General features: G+C 44.9%; 1 protein-coding gene across 1 annotated transcript in view; it reads right to left on the bottom strand.

Annotated features, from left to right (window-relative positions):
* Window positions 1-11,312, bottom strand: part of ACTR2 (actin related protein 2) — a 39,610-nt gene extending 28,298 nt beyond the window's left edge. Inside the window, exon 1 of the mRNA XM_077282527.1 lies at window positions 10,942-11,312. Coding sequence (XP_077138642.1) covers window positions 10,942-10,989 — 48 coding nt within the window. The 5' untranslated portion in view covers window positions 10,990-11,312. The remainder of the gene's footprint in view (window positions 1-10,941) is intronic.
* Between the last annotated feature and the right edge of the window lie 9,691 nt (window positions 11,313-21,003).

Here is a 21,003-nt window from a genome sequence, read left to right as displayed (position 1 = left end):
ATAGCGTTAAATAGGGGCAGAGGTGGGCGTTACATTAGTGTGTGTGTGTTATGCGTTTATTACCCACCTAAGTTGCCGAAATAACTTTGCAAAGTCTCCGTTTTCGCCTGTCAATCAGGCTGGTCAGGTCGCATGGGCGTTGTCTTCCCCCAGATTTGGCGTAGTTTTCCGTTGGTGGCGTAGTGGTGTGCGCATGCCCAAAGTCCGGAATCCTCTTCCAGGGGATTTAAAATAGCGCGGTGTTCGTTATTGCATTGGTGGTCGGTGGGCGCGGCCATCTTCCTTTGGCCGCGCGTGCGCAGAAGCGGCGCTCTGCTGGCCGCGGCTTCAGGAAAATGGCCGCCGCGATATCCATCTGCGCACGCGCGGCATCCCGCGGCCATTTTCCTGAAGCCGCGGCCAGCAGAGCGCCGCTTCTGCGCACGCGCGGCCAAAGGAAGATGGCCGCGCCCACCGATCACCAATGCAATAACGAACACCGCGCTATTTTAAATCCCCTGGAAGAGGATTCCGGACTTTGGGCATGCGCACACCACTACGCCACCAACGGAAAACTACGCCAAATCTGGGTGAAGACACCACGCCCATGTGACCTGACCAGCCTGATTGACAGGCGAAAACGGAGACTTTGCAAAGTTATTTCGGCAACTTAGGTGGGTAATAAACGCATAACACACACACTAATGTAACGCCCACCTCTGCCCCTATTTAACGCTATTTTTATCCCATCTTCCAAAAACGTGGTGACAGGTTCCCTTTAAGTCAGCCAGGACTGCTGACATCTGTGTGAACAGAGGGTTTTTAGCAAGTAAATACCATGCTTCAGTATAAGCAAATATTTCACTTTAGCAGATTGCAGGAAGGGGATCCTCATACTGAGCTGCGGTCTAAGGATTGGCCTTGCAGACCCAGAATGACCACTAACCATTGAAAAGAAATTTGTGGTCGCATGTGCAGCAACGCTCTATAGGCACGGTCCTAAGCAATTATCACTGGTTGAACAGTCTTCGTATTTAATTTTCCAGAAGAGGCTCATTAGAAATGCAACTGGTCTTTATTTTATGGCACTACCAATCCTTTAATCAACATTATTAAATATCAGAAAATCCCTTTAAATAAGCACTCCTCCGAACAGCAGAGTTTTTACCCTCTTAATATATCGCAATCGTCATATTATAAAGCTCTGTGTACTTACAATTTCTCATTTTGTACTTCTACCCAGTTAATTCGTCTCTTCTCTGCTCTATGTAAAAGTAGGAAGTCACTTGTCCCTGCATTTATCATTCCCCTCTTCACCTCCTGACCCAGCTGCTCCCTCCTCCCCTTGCCAGAGACTTTTGCAGTGACTGATGACTCATACAGGGAAAATTTACCTCCTGCTTCTACATAGAGCTTGGAAGGACTCAGCTAGTCAGTTTTTGATCACGTGATGTCAGACCTACTGGGAAAGAGAATAATCAACTGGGTAGAAAGGCAAAATGAGCAATTGTAAGTACACAGTGTCATGTAATATGATGACTGCAATATATTAAGAAGATAAAATTTTGATGGGAGGGATTCTGTAACTATGGAACACCATCTGCAATCCATATGAGTTGAGGGAGATGTGAGCAATCTTGTGGACAGCCGCTGGCACAAATACCTTGGTAATGGGGATTTTTTCACTCCTATGTATTAAAAGAAATAGAAGGAAAAAAATAAAGGACAAATCAAATATTGAGTTGGAAAGTTACAAACCGACATTAGAGTACTGTAAAAAAGACCTGGAGTATGTCACAAGGTATATGAATACCTACAGTGGCATGTAAAAGTTTGGCCACCCCTGGTCAAACTTACTGTTATTGTGAACAGTTGAAAATGAAATGATCTCTAAAGGCCTAAAGTTAAAGATAACACTACTTTGCATTTTAGACAGCAAAAAAAAAAAAATAAATTTTATATTTTAAAAATTACAAAAAGGAAAATTGGCCGATGCAAAAGTTTGTGCACCCTTGGAGATATGTGTGCTCACAACTTTGACCAAGGTGGTTTTTTGCTCACCATCATCAGCAAATTTCCCATCTTTATAAAAAGCCAGCCTCCTAAAAATCAGCAGCCATTGATTCTGCTAAGCAGCTGCCTGGCTCTCTGAAAATGGTGGAGGCCCACAAAGCAGGAGATGGCTATTAGACGGTAGGAAAGCGTTTTCAAGTTGCCTTTTCCTCAGTTCCAAATGTACCGTATATACTCTAGTATAAGCCGAGATTTTCAGCCCACTTTTTTGGGCTGAAAGTAACCCTCTCGACATATACTTGAGTCATACCCGAGACCCGACTCCACTCCCATAGGGGTGGAGCCGCATATTCATTACTGTAATGAGAGGTACCATGTGACCGCTCACTTCAGGAAGAAGCTGCCTGCGCCGGGGAACAGATGTGCAGGGACCGTGCCAGGAGCAGGTGAGTATAACTCAGTGCTCGATATTCACCTGTTCCCCGTTCCACCGACGGCAGCCGCTGCGTCTTCCGCGTCCTCTGCAGTGACGCTCAGGTCAGAGGGCGCGATGACGCGATTGGTGTGCGCCGCCCTTTGCCTGAGCGTCAGTGCAGAGGACGGGGAAGACACAGCGGCAACCATTAAGCATGGGGGTGGATCAGTCTTGCTTTGGGGTTGTGTTGCAGCCAATGACATGGGGAACATTTCACAGGTAGCGGGAAGAATGGATTCAATGAAGTTTCAAATTCTTAATGCAAACATAATACCATCTGTAAAAAGCTGAAGTTAAAAAGAGGATGGCTTCTACAAATAGTCAAAATCCACAACAGACGACCTCAAAAGGTTCAAGCTGAAGGTTTTACAATGGCCCTCACAGTCCCCTGATCTGAACATCATTGAAAATCTGTGGCTAGACCTCAAAATAGAGTATGCAAGACAACTCAGGAATCTCACAGAACTGGTAGACTTCCCCAAGGAAGAATGGATGAAAATCCTTAAAACAAGAATTGATGGACTCTTGGCCGGATACAAAAAGTGTTTACAAGCTGTGATACTTTCAAATTGGGAGTGCTACTAGGTACTAACCATGCAGGGTGCCAAAACTTTTGCACTGGCCCATTTTCCTTTATGTAATTATTAAAATGTAAAAAATTACATATACACAAAAAAAATAAAAATTATATATTTTCAAAGTAGCTTTATTGGCAGGACCAAATAAGGTGTACAGTAAGGAATAGGGAGTAGGGATTGTGGGGACACTTTTTTTGCTCAAAATTCCAGATTATTTAATCTTCCACTTGCTTAACTGTTCACAATAACAGTAATTTTGACCAGGGGTGCCCAAACTTTTTCATGCCACGGTAAAACCCTCATGTTTGGTATGCATTTCATGCAGCAGTTCAGATTTTCTGTTACTCTAACCTTAGCTCTTGACTTAAAGGGGTTTTCCAAGAATATATTTGTTTTATTATTGGTTTCTGTTGAACGAAATAATAAACTTAGCTGTTATACAACTTACACTCCTCCAGCGGCCTTTCCACCGCTGATCTTTGTTAATATCCCCGCCCATATCACCGACTGGCCGCTGTGTACACAGTGCGTAGGCAGAAAGTGCTGGAGGTGGAGTTATGCTACGTTCACATTTGCGTTGTGCGGCGCAACGTCGGCGACGCAACGCACAACGCATGCAAAACGCATGCACAACGCATCGTTTTGTGACGCATGCGTTCATTTTTTGCATGATTTTTGGCGCAGAAAAAACTGCATCATGCAGCGTCCTCTGCGCCCTGACAGTTGCGCCAAAATGACGCATGCGTCACAAAACGCAAGACAACGCATGTCCATGCGCCCCCCATGTGTCGCCGCGGCTGCGCCCGACGCTGCGCCGCACAACGCTAATGTGAACGTAGCATTACACAGAGCTCATGAATATGGAGGACAGCAGGATTAGTACCTCTCTAGTGATAATCTTCTGCTAAGAAAACACAGATTATAGCAAAACTACAACAATCAGCCCAGTAAGTGACACATCGCTGGAAACAGGGTCTTTGTCTCTACATTTTGCTGCTCTCAGATTAGGAAAAAAAACAAAAACAAAAACGTGGAGACAGTTTCCCTTTTAAATATAATAGCTGAATGGAGTTTGGTTTAGCACCAGAATCTTTTGTCCCAGTGTTTAGTGGGAGTCCTAGCAATCAAACCCAAACCGATCCAGCATTTATCACCAATCCAGGGGTCACGGCAGCACTGGGGTCCCGAGTTAAAAAACGGATATATTAACTCCATGCACATATGGCCCCATGTTCTGCATGGGTTTCCGTTAGTTTCCTCTGGGGGATCGATCCCATTTTATCTCGCACTCTAAAAATACACTATGAGGTTAACTGGCTTTCTATGAAGTGGACCCCAGTAATGTCTAAAGTACAGAAAAGCAGAGCGAGTCCCACTGGTGACAGACTATCACTGTGGAATACCTCGACACTAAAATACGGCGTTTCTGACCTATAACTCGGAGGAAGCGGATGAGGTCTGTGCATTTTATCAGCCCTGGAACCGATCAGCCGCCATCAGAGCTGCGCAGCCAGATGTGCTGAACAAATACTTGTGGTTTTCAGACTGTAGTACATGGACTTTTGCCAGACTGAAGTGGAATGGCTTACATCGGGCTGGCAAGAGACCGTCAAGTGCTAAAGCGAGAAGTACAGAGGATCCTAAGGGAAACTGCAAAGCTGCTGAAGTTCTGGACAGGAAAGATGAGTCATCTATTTCCATCAGCTAAAAAAGAAGAAAAGAAAAAATTTCATGTGCATTGTACAGGCAAAGGGACCACACTGTGACGGCTACTTGTCTGATCGCTTACCATGCGGAGAAAGAAACTTTAAAGGGGGATTTATACCAAAAACTTGACGTCTAATCACGTGTCCTATGAGTCACATTGGTCTCACAGATGTACGAAGCGACAGCCGTCTAATGCATGAAACAACCGACAAATGGGTAGATATCGCTCAGGAGCAGATGACGCTATGCTAAAACATGCAGGAACCCTCAAGGGGTTGTCCCCTTTTAGAAAACTCCAGTCCCCAAACACTTAGGGAAAAAAAAAAAAAAAAAAAAAAAAAAAAAAAGTGTCCTTTACTCACCCTCCCCAGGTCAGCACAGTTTGTGTCATTACTGTGTGTGCTACAAGCTGCAGTGCTGACGTCACGTGCACAGCACTGCAACCATTGTGCTCAGCGGCTCTGCCCGTGTAGGTGGACGCCGCGCTCAGAACCACTGAGCACACAGTCAGCACTGAAGAGGAAATGTCTTTCTTTTTAACAGGTTTTTGGCATTGTTAGAAAACAGTCTGAATTACAATCAGCCAATTATATACACATACATGGCCAATATAAAAGCACAATGTGTGGCGTTTTGATATAGTAGTGTAGATATGTCTACAAAAACCATTGCATTTTTGTCTTGGATTTTACTTCACCAGGTCAAAAGTGACCAGTTTTTACACTTGTAATTTCTGCTACTCCGAGAATGCAACTTTTTTTTAAATCTACCCTAAAGTCCCAGAGACTGGGCATTTTAATGTTCTTCCAAAGGGGCAATGATCATAGGCCAATGCCTAAAGACACGCCCTAGAGGATCCTGTAAGAGGCACTCCCCCTTATAAAGCCCTTAAAAATTTGCACTAAAAACGCCCCCATCTTTAGATCTGTATTGCAGATTTACTCGAAAAATATGATCTCTCAGGTGAGCAGTGGGAATAAATTAAGAGAAAAAATGGCCACTTTTGACCTGCTGACGTCTCCTATTTAATGAATGGCAAAGGGTGAAATCCACATTTAAAATCCACAAAGATAAAGGTGCTGTGTGATATAAATACCTGCAACAGATCCACAGAGGGCGGATGAGCTTTTTATAATATCATTGAATTCTGTGGTTAGAGCGCCGTTCAACTATATTTCAAATTGCCAATAAAATTGCTATTAAAAAAAGATGTGGGACAAGTTTCCACTTTTTGGTGGGCAGAGTCACCTTACACAGCGGCAGCTCCAGAGCCATGCACTACATACACCCATTTTGCCAGCCGTTCGGCCAATATACACCTTCCAATTGGGATTTGCCTGGATCATCTGTCGATTAGAGGATAACCGATCCATCATTTCCATTGTAACGGCAGATGTTCAGGATCCCCGCAACATAACAGGTGCATATGACTGTCCACACTTAAGTCTTTGAAATTCGCCCAATTTGTAAATTTTGGCCCCATAACAAAACAATAATATTAGAGAAGCCCAATATCATACGTAATGACCATCACCCATACACTGGGCAGCATCAGTAGGCCGCATGCACACATATATAGGCATATACTAGTCCCATGCACAGCTCGGATTTTAGGTGCAGATTCCTGCTAGATTGCTTTGAAGTCCATCTCATCAAAGATATTATTTTTTTTCTGAGCAGCGCCCAAAGCTGACCACACAAGAAAATAAACCAGCGAGGGCTTGACTGGCTGCACAGATGATCAATCAGCTGAAAAGATACAAAGTTGTAGAATTCATCTTTAATACAGGAAATGAGTAAGCGAATGGAAAAAAAAAGAAGAGTGTGATTCCTAAGCAACGTGTGGTTTTCACATGTGAACATCTTAATTCGGCACAGAAGGAATAGTGCCGCAGAAATGAGGGGCCGAGGACAGGACAAAAAGCATCTTGCAAATACTAACAGATTGCACAACGCCTCTTTCTGTTCAGAAGGGGTGCTACATGGCGATCACTACATGAACGCAGTTCCTCCTCGTCACCGCGCTTCCTCTAACTGACAAGGAACAAGAGTCGCCAAGTCTTAAAAGGAAGTTGTGCTCAATGATTAAAACGGAAACCAGACATGAAGATTTCACAGTTCAGGATTCTGTAGCAGTGAGGACCCAGCAACAATGTATCACTGGTGGAAACTGGTAACAGCTCTGGATTACCAGGGAATCGTTCTGTGCTCGTCTGGATGGACCTCACCTGCACGGACAGAGACCAAGAGCTCACAGTCACCTTTGATCAGTAGTTTATAGTTCATCAACATCATAAAACGTTGGGTTCGGCTGTGCTAACATTTATCAGTCTGAGTCACGGGGACTCTGCCGAAAATGTCAGATATAAAGAACGAAACCTGACCAACCTCCTGAGGTCTATCATGCGTCCATGTTTCGTCTCCAAAATTATTTTCATTGGTTTTGTTTTTATGATGGAACATTAAGAATGGAATTAAAAGGGGTGTAACCATCTCAGTATATCACTAGAGAGATAGTGGACAACCCCTTTAAGTGCTGACCAATCCTCAGGATAGGTCATCAATGTCTGATCAGTGGTAGTGTGACCCCCGACATCCCCGCCAATCAGCTGTTCTCAGTGCCGGCTGGAACGGACCAGTTATGGAGCTGCACAGCTCAGTCTTCTGTTCGGTGGCCGCAGCCAAGTGCTGCACATCCGCCACCTGCTTATTTGACTAGATGGTGGATGTGCAGTACTGGGCCGTAGCCACTATAAAGTTCACGGAGCTGCGTAGATCCATAAACTGGTCAGTTCCAGCCGGCACTGAGAACAGCTGATCAGCCGGGGGTCACACTACCACTCATCAGACATTGATGACCTACCCCAAGGAGAGTCCAAATCTGAAAAAAAACTTGGCACTCTAGATGAATAACTATCATACGCAAAAGGTTTTATTGATGTGCATCCATAAAGGCAAGTTCAAACGTTTTCAGTCCACATCCGGACCTTCATCAGAACAAATATAAGAGATCTGGTGCAGGTAGAAACGTTAATCCTGTCTCTATAAATTCCAATACTGGTAGGCTTCTTTCACACTAGCGTCGGGCTCGGCCCGTCGCTGTGCGTCGGGCCGACGTTCCCGACGCTAGCGTGGTCTCCGCCGCACAACGGGGGCAGCGGATGCATTTTTCCAGTGCATCCGCTGCCCCATTGTGATGTGCGGGGAAGTGGGGGCGGAGTTCCGGCCGCGCATGCGCGGTCGGAAAAAGCGGACCGTCGTGAGCAAAAAACGTTACATGTAGCGTTTTTTGCTCCCGACGGTCCGCCACTGCACGACGCATCCGTCGCAGGACGGGTGCGACGTGTGGCAATCCGTCACAATGCGTCGCTTCATGTTAATCAATGGTGAAAAAACGCATCCTGCAAACACTTTTGCAGGATGCGTTTTTTCGGCAAAACGACGCATTGTGACGGAATGCAGTTAACGCTAGTGTGAAAGTAGCCGTAGGGTAGCCTGGATGCAGCAAGAAGTCCTGTCCACGTAGGCACACAAGTAATGCGACCGGAGTCGCTGGGTAAATGGTGCTCCAGATCTCTTATATTTATTCTGATGAAGCGAAAATGTGGCCATCACAGAGTCCATAGTGCGCCGTTATCTACAAAACCCACCAAGCCTCTTGTGATTGGACCCAACACAAGAGTCCTGAGATGCCTACAATTACTATGGACGGTCAGCTCCCCGACATCATCCCTCCATGTCTCACCACCCACCACGGTGACAATCGTCCTTCACATCAGCTTCTGAGCCTAAGTCCACATGAGACTGACCGAGCTGGGAAAATCAGCAACGAATGACACCAAAGAGGATGATTCTGAAAAGTAATCTCATGCACAGACTGCAGAAGAAACCGCCGCAGAACGGACCGGCACAAGGACTGAAAGCTGCAGGACGGCAGTTTCTGCTGCAGATTTCACACTCCGTGATGCACACAGTCTGCACCAAACCTGAAATCGACAACCATTTATGCTGCGTTTTTTCCTAAAACCTTCCTATGGGTTGTCACCCAACTGTCGGGAGATTCCTGACTGTAGCAGGATTGGCGGCAATGGTGGAATCGTGGCACAACTTTATAGATCAGTCATTAAATAATCTGTGAGACCGCGCTGCTGGAGCTGTAAGGGTCACGGTTCCTACAATTATGGTACGGTGAAGACTCAGTCACGTCAGGTAAACACTTCTGCACGAATAGATCACCATGATGTTGCTAAATCTGAGGTCACACAGCTCCTTGCGGCACCAGAATGGCATGATATGGGGGAATGGGTCTACAGTGCGGGCCCTGGAGCTGAGCATGCTGCAAACAGGGCAAGTGCCAGCTGCGGTATACAGCCAGCACCTACCTCTAATACAAGAGGCCAGAGCTAGGTCCAATGGCTGCCATATAAAGGTCACGGTCTATCCCTGACAAATGTTTAAATGGCGTGATCCCGGCAAAGGCTCTGTTCTACTGATGAGACTGAACATTGTAGGCCCCTGTAACCGCCATAATGATACTCCTGTAAAGGCCAGTCACAGGCTGGGCGGCTTCATAAGAAGAAGTCTTATGGTCTCACCACACTGGTCATTATTCTTTCCTTGCCCCCCACCAAAAAAAAATAAATGATACGGTGAAATGAATGGTGTCATTCAAAACTACAACTCATGAAAAAAAACAATACAAATAAATAAATAAAATAAACACAGACCGAGCCCTCCTACGACTATGATTAGGCATTGAAAAAAAAAAAAAAGTTAGGCTATGTTCATACGTTGCATTTTTTTTTTTTGCTGCATTTTTGTTGTTGCGTTTTTGTTGTCTCTTGTGCATGTTGATAAAGGTTAGTGCCCTCCTCCCAAAAAAACAAAGCATGATTTAACTTAGGTGTTTGCACCAAAAACATCGCAAAACCTCAAACCTGCATTTTTTGCACTTGAAAGAAGTGAGACACTGCAGTTGGCAAACACGCAGTCCAAGTCAGTCAGAAAATAAAACCAATGTGTGTAGGAAGTTTCTGAAATCTCAGACTTTGCTGGTGCTGTAAAAGACAACTTAAAACTTGCAGTAAAAATATGCAGCAATAAACCGCCGCAAAAAATGTAACGTGTGAACAGAGGCTTACATTTCTTCAATGAGCAAAAATTCAGAAATGTAAAGATGATAAGCGTCGGCGTCCTTCAGCAATGGATGATCGGGGAGGAGAGACGGCTCCAGTGGGGACCAAGAACACAAACTGTTAAATATCTTGCTGCCACCTCAACACATGTCAAGGTATGCAGCTCCCTGTGATCAGGCTGAGGCCTGCAGCTCCCCTCCCTCCCCAGCAGCAGGCGGGGGCAGGCAGTAACCCCGAACATGCCGGACCAGCGCTGGGAGGAAGAGGAAGAAGCCTGCATATGAATGGGACGCAGAAAATGACAGCGGATATATACATTTTACACACACACATATATACACCTACACCAATATATACACACACACATAAGCAGACATTATATATACACACCCTATATATACTCATACATGCACATTTTATATACACCCCCTATATATACACCCACACCCATTATATATACACATAGACCCCTATATTCACATATATATATACATACACACACACATACACATATACATACACACCCCTATACATACACACCCCTATACATACACATTGTATATATATATATATATATATACACATACACACATATACATACAACACCCCTATATATACACACACACACACACATATACACATATATATATATATATATATATATATATATATATATATATATATATATATATATATATATATATGTGTGTATATTATATATATATATATATATATATATATATATATATATATATATATATATACATACATACACACACACACACACCTATATATATACATACATGACACACACTATAGGTTGAGCAATAGCTGGAGATTGCGCATCACATGAATGGACCCTGGATTGCCGTGTGCTGCGCTGCGGTCTGTGTCAGCGCTATACCCCGCACACATCACACAGCCGGGTATGTGGGCGCTGCTGGCACCGGCTGTGCTGCCGCAGATGGCCACTGACTGTGGGGGAGCTCGCTGCTCAGAGACTAAGGGTGGTGACAACCAACGCCCAGCGTGCACCCGGCTCTCCGCGACTCACCCCGGTCCCGTTGTCGCACACCACCACCTTCCTGCCTTGGCTGTCCATATCGGTGCCTCCCTCCGCCGGAGCCGCCAAGCTCTCAATGACTGGCAAAACCGGAAGTGCGTCCCCCTCCCCGCCCGACACCTACTACCACTTCTCCTTCTTCTCCGGTAAGGGAACACGTGACCTGACGCAGCGCCCCCATGCAGCCAATCAGGAAGACGACTGCTGGGAGAGTGGGCGAGCGGTCACTCTGATTGGACGGTGCAGGCAGGAAAGCCGGCTGTCCATTCAAGGCGGCTTGAAGCCTTGGACGCCATCTTTATCATTGGCGAGTGATTATCATGTGATAAATGACGCCTCCTCACGTCCAGCACAGCAGCCACTTGTGTAATTGTAAGTAATGGCTGAAGTGAGGAAATAGAGACCCCGCCCACGTATTCCGTATATAAGCCCCGCCCTTTTATAAACATGACCACGCCCATCAATTCCTGGACAGCCGCTTCACCAGTGCAGACCTGCTCAGAATCCCGGGCAGCGCCCCCAGCGGTGCAGTGCGGGGCCGGGTGTTGTGAGCTTTGCACTTCATCTTCAGTTCCAACATCTCTGACGTGTATATTTTCTTCTTGTTTTTTTTTTTGCAGTGCGAGTTGAAGTTTTTATTGGCGCCATTTTAGTATCTGTGCGACTTTCTGATCTGTTTTTTTTTTTTTAGTGAATTATTTTATTTATTTTGCTTATATAGCGCTATCTTATTCCGCAGTTCTTTCCATACATTATCGCAAAGTGACCAAAACCAGCGATTCTGTGATTCTGCCATTTTAATTTTGATTTCTGCCGCATGAGATAAATGATTCACACACAGACGGTGATATCACAATTTTATTTTTATTTCAATAATGTTTTGAAGAAAGGTGTGTGTACTATTAATTGTATGTGTTGTTTTTTCCCCCTTCCCTTAAGTTCCTTGAACCCGCGATCGCTCGTGAAATATAACAAGACATGTGGAGGGGCCCTTCAGTGGCCCCTGGCTGCCATGACAACGCCATCACTGCAGGATTTCATACCGGCAGGTGGTAATTGGCAGCAGCATCTAAGGGGTTAAAGTGGTGCAACACAACAGTTTAGAGTCGTGTGTGGTCTGCACGACACAGCAGACCCCCGCTCTGCACAGGGTGGGCTCGGCTCCTGAGCCTGCCCCATGCGTTCTGCGGGTACAGGACGGGATTGGTCTCCTGGGTGCAGTGCGCCTGTGGTCCCCGGGTGTGGGCCTGGTGCTGTGACCACATCCTGTTCAGCATTGGCGCACAACTTACCTTATGGTCTATGGTGCTCCATCACCTGTAACCAGAGCGCAGCCGCGACTTTCATACTTGTCAGCGTTCCTAATTTTGCGCAACGTTCCCAGCAGTCATCAGTTTTGCATTGGAGTTGTCTGATCATTGTTTCGTGCTGCGGTAGGGCCGGGGTCACACCAGCGGAGAGCATCGAATGTGATATGCTAATGACACTCTGCTGCTGCAAGTGTGACCCGAGTGTCTGTGCTCTGATCGCAGCAGACAAGAAGGAGACCGTAATGACTTCATCTGCCCCATTGCCGGCGTCCACGGGGATCGCACTGCACTCGGATGACGTGCAGCCTGATGTTTTGCACACACCCATATACACACACTGCTCAGGCAGGCTGTATGGTCGCATCATGCAACCATGCAGCCTGCCATCTTTATGTAGCAGAGCTAGACCCATCATGGGACAAATGGATTAGCAGCGTCTCTGCGGAAAAGTGAGGAATATTGTGTTTTGTTTTGTTTTTTTAATTGCAGATGACGAGGGCATCGGGGGAATGGGCGAGGTCGTAAGTATGGTTTAATTAAGATTATTAAAGGAGTCTGTGTCTTTCTTTCAATTAAAGAACTTTATTCTTGGTGTCTGTGTTTTTATACAATTTGACTATGGGGTTAGTAATGGGGGCGTCTTATTGACGTCTCTCCATTACTAACCTCGGGACTTGATGTCACCTGACAATACAAAGGTGACATCAACCCCCCAACTATCACCCCACTCGCTACAGGGCAAGTGGGAAGAGCGAGGCTAAGTGCCAGAATTACAAAAAAAGCAGTACAGCCGCACCCTATAATTATATAGTCTCTATGGACATCAGGGCGCACGTCCTCACCAGGGGATCCATCCCAGATAGAACATCCAAATCCAAACTGAAGAAAAGGACAGCGCCACACCACATAGTGAAAAGCAGCTCACATATTTATTCTGCCTCCTGCGGCAATGTTTCAGTCCGAAGACCTTTGTCAAGGCTTGACAAAGGTCTTCGGACCGAAACGTTGCCGCAGGAGGAAGAATAAATATGTGAGCTGCTTTTCACTATCTGGTGTGGCGCTGTCCTTTTCTTCAGTTTGGATTTAAGTGTCAGAATTGGCGCATCTTTGAGATGCACTTTCTCTGGGGCAGTTGAGAGTTGATGTTATACGGGGGGGGGGGGGACATTATCCATGGCCCCTTCCTAGGCTACTAATATCAACCCGCAGCTGTCTGCATAGCTTTTGCTGGTTATTAATTATAGGGGGACCCCATGTCATTTTTTTTGTAGGCTCTCACATTTTAAAGGGAACCTGTCACCCCCCCCCCCCAGTCGTTTCAAACTAAAAGAGCCACCTTGTGCAGCAGTAATGCTGCATTCTGACAAGGTGGCTCTTTTAGTTCTGGGTGCTGTAACTAGGCAGTTAACTGGTTCATGCAGCTTTACATGAACACCCGAGCCTTACACTATGGCTGGTCCAAATAACTAAAGCAATTGTTACCATCCACCTCTCGTGTCTCCCCTTTTCCCCATAGTTTGTAAGCTTGCGAGCAGGGCCCTCATTCCTCCTGGTATCTGTTTTGAACTGTGATTTCTGTTATGCTGTAATGTCTATTGTCTGTACAAGTCCCCTCTATAAGTTGTAAAGCACTGCGGAATATGTTGGCGCTATATAAATAAAAATTATTATTATTATTATTATTATCAGTTTTATAATTTGTCTGAAATACCTGCTCCTCAGTCAAGTGGGCCGGCGTTTCCCCCCTGCTTCAGACAGCACAGAGCTGTCACTCACATCTTCTTGGCGCCGGGCGCCGCCTCCTCCTCACCGCTGTTTTCAAAAGTAGCCGGCGCCTGTGCTCTTATCCCCTGCCTGGTGCAGGTGCAGTGAGCGCTGGCCGTCTTTCCTCATATGCAATCCAGCTGACTGCGCCTGTGCGGCCGCCCTGCCTGTGATTCGCAGCCCCGCAGTGACTTATGATTTATTCACATTCCGGGGCTGGGAATCTCGATGTCCAAATTCAACGCATATCAGATGCCCTGTGTCAATTAACTTATTGAGAGGCTAGAGTAAGCCAGACATTACCATGGACCTAATGATTGAGTACTGGCAAATCCTCATCTCCATAAGTGCCAATGACAATACAGCCTTCTCTACACCTAATGGTTGCTTCCAGTATACCAGAATGCCGTTTGGGCTGAAAAGAGCCCCAACTACCTTCAAGAGGGCCATGGACCGAATCCTAGCCCTCACAAAAATTACGCCACAGCTTGCTTGGATGATATTGTGATCTTCATCCCGGATTGGGGAAGTCATCTCCAGAATGTCCAAGCCATAATAGTTGAGTTGAGGAAGGCAGGGTTTACCATAAACCCATTAGAAGTGCCCCATAGGAAAGAAGAGGCAAAATACCACATCATCGTAAGGGGAGAAATAAAGCCGCAAGTGAATAAGGTAGAGGTGATCCAGAATTGGCCTCAACCAATCTCCAAGAAACAGGTTAGGGCATTTCTGGGAATGGTGGAATACTATCCGTGATTTTATTCCGAATTTCGCCATGATAGGCGCACCCCAGACTAACCTTATGGGCACAAAGACTTTGATGGCCAAGTGGTCTTCTGAAGCAGTGATGGCGTTCCAGGAGTTTAAGCTCACCCTGTGTAAACAGTCGGTCTTGGTCGCACTTGACTTCAGTAAGGAGTTTGTGGTCCAGATGGATGCCTCTGTGGTCGGGTAGGGAGCCACGTTGTCCCAGGAAATAAATGGGGAGGAATATCCAATCCTGAGTAGATAACTCTCCTCTTGTAAAAAAAAAACTATGCCATCATAGAGAAGGACTGCTTGTCCATCAATTGTGCTTTGACACGCTGGGGTACTGACTGTTAGGCTGGAAATTCAGGCTAATGTTAGAACATGCGCCCCTGAGATGGATGAGGGAAAGGAAGGGGAAGAATACCCAGTTGACTAGGTGGTTTCTAGCGCTCCAGGACTGCAGCTTTCACGTGGAGCACAAGCCAAGAAAACTACACGGTAATGCAGATGCCCTGTTTAGACTTCCCTGTTTAGTGGCTGAAGGTCCCAAAATCCCCAGCTTTGGGCAGGGAGGGATATGTGACAACGTCGCTTGTAAAGTGCTGGAGCAGAAATATGTATCATTGAAGATGTTAGCTTCAGTGATATGAACCTGTGGAAAATACTCCAGCACACTAAGTGCTGAGAGGGGTTAATTCTGCCATGGTAAGGGGGTGTTTTTTTTTGTTCACCATATCTTCACCCCATGGTGAGGTCTAGAACGTAAATAATCAGCCTTCTGAATCATTCAATATTCGGTGTGCCTGGAGACGAGAGCTCCAGAGCTGTGTTTTTGGTGAAGAGAGCTGAATCCCCACAGTCACATAGACTGTGCTATATGTTTTTGGTGTTTTCCCATTATGCAAGAAAGGCCCTGTTTATTTATACTGATTTATGCCGTACCTTTTTAATAAAGTAGAAGATTCAAACTAGAAACGTTCCTGTGTCTACCTCTGTGAGCAGCCAAGGGAGTCCATAAACAAGAAAAGAGAGAGGGAGAACAAACTCATTGGAAAGGAAGAGCTTCATAGACAATGCTTTCTATTAAATTCATACTTTGGGTTGTGTGCATTTAGCAGAAGCTGGCGCTCCTGTCTGCTGTACTGCACACCTCACAGGTGGGTTTATCATTGTGATTAATTATAGATAGCAATTATAAGCACAATGAAACATGAACATACATTGCAAAGGTTAAGTATGTTGGAATATTTTGGTTAAAAATATAGTGTCTTTCTTGTTGGCTAAACAGGAAAAGTAAGTGTCCCAAGATTGTCCAGGTAGGGATGTAACAATGTCCTGCGATGTTGATCCTGTTGGCATGTGCCGCCATATTAATTCTGCTGGTGATGGAGGAGAAGCAGGTAGTGCCCAGTCAGCGAAAAAAGAAAAGAAGAAAAGTTCCAACTTCTGGTAAAATTCCAAAAATTATCTTTATTCCATGAAAAAATGAATTAAAAGTAGTGGACAGGATGGTCAGCAAGCAACACGTTTCCAATACGGTCGTTCTTTATCAAGCTTGCACGCTCAGATCACTGCCATCACTGTTCTTTACATGGATCCTGTTGATGATTTGGAGTGCTGGCGCCTTCAGCTGACAAGCTCTGCGATATGCTTTCCAATGACAAGCAGAACTTTCCAGTGAAGAGTTAGGTCTTATGAAAGGGGGTCAAATAATGTTGGAAAACCCCTTTGCCCCTAAATGTATTTGCTAATTTTAAAATGAGTTCACAAAAAAATAGAAGGATTTTAGTATCGCCAAGAAAAATGCATACAATTTATATAATGTGATGCATATAAGTCTATAATACAAGATTGTTACCGGTATGAACATTTTGGTGTAAGGTAATAAATAATATATTCGCCTATATGACTTAGGCCTCTTTCACACTTCCATCTTTCTTTTTCTGTCACAATTTGTAGTTTTGTGAGAAAAAAAACGGATCCAGCAAATGTTTCTGCTGGATCCGTTTTTTTTTCCTCATAGACTTGTATTAGTGACGGATTGTGACGCATCTGTTGTGCACTGGATCCGTTGTAAAACTGCTGTCCGTCGGGCAGAGACAACGCACAGAGGAACTTTTTTGTGTACGTCGGAAAATCGCTCAGCGACGGATCCTGCGCTGCCCGTCGTTTGCTATAGTGAAAGCCTATGGACGCAAGATCCGTTGCTGACCGTCAAAAGCAGGAATCCAGCGACGGATGCCATCTTTTGAAATGGAGCATGCCTGGAAGAATTTCCCGTCAGGGAAATTCTCTCTCTCTCTCTCTCGCAGCATCAATAGTAAAAAGATATAATGTTAAAAATAATAAATAAAAAATAAAAAATCGTGATATTCTTACCTTCCGGCGTCCCCTGCAGCCTTCCTGATGCTCGCGATGCTCCCGGCAGCTCCTGTTCCCAGTGATGCCTTGCGACAATAACCGCTACGTCATCACAGGTCACTGTCTCGCAAGGCATCACTGGGAAAAGGAGCTGCCGCGAGCATCGGGGGCCGCGGGAAGGGTGCGGGGGACACCGGAAGGTAAGAATATCACGATTTTTTAAAAAATTTTTTTATTTTTTTTAACACGGGATGTGTTGGGTATGCGTTTTTGCAGCAAAAAAACACTGTGAAGACGCATACACAACATGTGCACATAGCCTTAAATTATTATTATTATTTATTTATATAGCACCATTAATTCCATGGTGCTGTACATGAGAAAAGATTACATACAGTTATAGATATCGTTTATAGTAAACAAATTTACAATGACTGGTATAGAGGGGAGAGGACCCTGCCCTTGCGGACTTACATTCTACAGGATTCTGGCAACAATTGCCTCAACGGATCCGTCAAAAAACGGATCCAATGCATCCGTTTTTTTAAATCTGCACAGGATCCGTCTTTTCAACATTTTGACGGATTGTGACTGATTGTAAAAAACAAAAGTGTGAAAGAGGCCTAACAGATCTCTGCAGCATGTAACATACGGTAATTACAAAGAAATGAGATCGGAGACCTTGTAAAGTTCTTGTGCTCACTGGAGACCTCTGGTGGCAACTAAAGAGATATACCCGTACAATGTTTAATGCTTTATTTACTCATCTGTTACATGTAATTTATAGGAATCATTTAGCAGGATAAATAATGCATCTCTGATTAACATAGAACCAGACAAAGCATTCAATTACCTTTTGTTGTTGTTAAAAAAAATCATGATACATAAAAACAGGTTACATTAGTTTTTTTTTTCTTTTTGACGCACATTTAGAAAATATAAAAAAGGGAAATCCTGACCTATTTGGTGAAAGTATAGTCCCAACTAATGTAACTGTATGATATAAAGTTGTGGCCAACCGTTTTGAGATGGACACAAATTTTGGTTTTCACAAAGGTTGCTGCTTCAGTGTTTCCACAAGCTGATATCAAGCTGTCAGGGAGAATTGCAGAAGTCTTGAATAATAAGGGTCAACACTGAAAATATTGGCTCGATGTAACCAGAGTCTGAAAACAATGAAGCTGCAAAGTCTTTGAAAAACAAACTTTGTGTCAGTCTGAAAACTTTGCATGTGCTACTCATTTACATCTCCTGGATTAACATACCAAGTGTTAGAGATTTGGTAAAAGATCAATTAGAAGAAAAATGAATCAGAGATCATGAAATTAAAAGAAGTGGATGTGCCAACAGGTTTCGGTTACTCTTAGACTATTCCCAGGCTAGGTGATAAGTTGCTGATCGCTGGAAGCCATAGATCTCTTTAAAGGGATTGTTCAAGCTTGTCATCAAACTAAGAACCATTGTCATTGAGAACGATCTTAAGAGTATGGCTATGTGCATATGTTGCGGATTTGCCTCTGGAATTTTTTGTGTGGATTCTGCATCTCTTGGCAGAAAACGCAGGTGCGGATTTGATGCTTTTTTTTATGCGGATTTTGTGTGGATTTAATGCAATTTTTACCCCTGCGGATTTCTATAATGGAATGGGTACAAAAACGCTGCAGATCCGCACAAATAAATGACATGCTCCTTCTTTTAATCCGCAGCATTTTCCGTGTGGAATTTTCCGCACCATTAGCACAGCATTTTTTTTTCCATTGATTTACATTGAACTGTAAATCACTTGCAGATCTGCAGCGTTTCTGCACGGAAAAAAATTCTGCGGATCCACAGTAAATCCGCAACATGTGCACATAACCTAAAGAAGAACAAGGAGTCCTGGAGGTGATGATATTGGCCCCACAGAGCCCCGATCATCATACAGTCTCCATGGGATTATATGAAGAGACAAAAGGATTTGTACAAGTGACATCCACAGAAGATCAGTTGTCACATTACAAAGTCAGCTGAACTTTCCGATATCGGTGGGTTTAGCCTACATTAGCCAAATATGTATAGAGGGCTTTCCTCACCCCTACTTGATAGCTTACTACAACTCCAAATGTAAAAAGTTCGAATGCTGTGTAAAATGTAAAAAGAACAAAAGTGCAATGATTAGAACTGGCAGCTCTGTGGCTCAGTGGTTAGCACTGTTGCATTGCAGCGCCAGGGTGCCGGGTTCAAAACCCACCAAGGACAAAATCTGGAAGGAGTTTGCATGCTCTCCCTGTGTTTGCGAGGATGTTCTCTCGTTTCCTCCCACACTCCAAGACATACAGATAGGGAATCTAGATTGTGAGGACAGTGATCATGTCTGTAAAGCGCTGGTGAATTAATGGCAGTGTATAAGTGAGTAAAATAAATTAAGAAAATGTCTAATAGCCACAATAAAATTAATAATTTAGGTCATGCAAATCACTGCATGGGCTCAGGAACACTTCCAGAATTCCCTGTCTGATCATATTCCACTGTGCAATCCACAAATGTACGGTAAGTGAAAGAGATAAGTCATATATCAACACAATCCAGAAACGCTGCAATCTTCTCAGCCAAAACTCATTTAGAGGGAACCTGTCTTTACCTACGGCCACCACCTTTCAGCCCCATGTGACAGCATTCTAAAATGCTGCATATATGACTCCAATTAGCCCTGTAAGGAAAAAATAATAATCCCATTACACTCCCCTCCGATGGGCATTGCTGGTCTTCATCCAACAACTCATCTCATTTTGCGATTCCGTCCTCCTTCTTTGCTTCATGTGGATGGCGCGTCCTTCACGCTCCTGCACAGGCACACTTCTCTCTGTCCTGCGGTGGGCAGAGCTAAGCACTGTAATGCGCATGCGTCAGCACTCTTTGGCTTTTCCTCGCGCATGCGTAGAACAGTACTTTGCCCTCAGCAGAACCCAGGAGAGAAACTTGGGGCATTTCTCTCATGTATAGTTCAGATGTCAGATATCACTATTCCCCATATCACGCATGCAGCCCTTCACTAGATTTGTCACACAATTGTTGCAGCACATATGACATGAAATAGCACATGACATTACATATGATAGCACATATTAGCATTAATATGACATTTACAGGGCAACATAGGCAACCAGGTCATATTCCTACTGCAACAGGGTCAGCTTGTAACCCGTAGCAAGCAGCAACCATTAACACAATTATGAACAGCTCTGCACATAACAGTGTGATTCAGGAGGCAACAGTCCTTAGCGGGTTTGACCGGGCATATAATATCAATTACCTGTTCTTACAGTTATTATTCAACTAGATGGAGGCCTGATGCTATTGCATCGGGAGGGTGTGCGGTGGGGAGGGGTCCTTGCGGCGTGGGGTTCTTGCGGCGGGGGAGTCCCAGCACCGGGGGGTCCGGCAAGTTGTGCTTTGGTGAGGGGTACTTGCGGCGTGGGGTTCTTGCGGTGGGGGAGTCCCAGCATCGGGGGGTCCGGCAAGTTGTGCTTTGGGGAGGGGTACTTGCGGCGTGGGGTTCTTGCGGCGGGGGAGTCCCAGCAGCAGGGGGTCCGGCAATGACCCGCTGGTGGTACTGCGCAAGGGCCTTGTACCACCAGCGGGTGCCATATTGGAATACCCATCACTTGGGTATTCCAATATGGAGGTCGGCATAATTCCGGTGTGGCATGGTGGATTGTGGGATTCAAGGACATCCAGATGGAAGTGGATGACAGACAATTTAAGGTAATTATATAGATTGGTAGGGATTGTCCCCAGTGGCCAGATGCAAACACTGTACAGAGCTGAACAGAACAGCTTCGATGTAATGTGTTGCAGCCACTGCTGAGAACTGCAGATCAGTTTTCAT

Source organism: Ranitomeya variabilis, chromosome 2 (assembly GCF_051348905.1).
Source record: "Ranitomeya variabilis isolate aRanVar5 chromosome 2, aRanVar5.hap1, whole genome shotgun sequence".
In the NCBI taxonomy this organism is placed as follows: Eukaryota; Metazoa; Chordata; class Amphibia; order Anura; family Dendrobatidae; genus Ranitomeya; species Ranitomeya variabilis.
The sequence above is the reverse complement of the archived record's forward strand: the minus strand, read 5'-3'. Positions and strand labels throughout refer to the sequence as shown.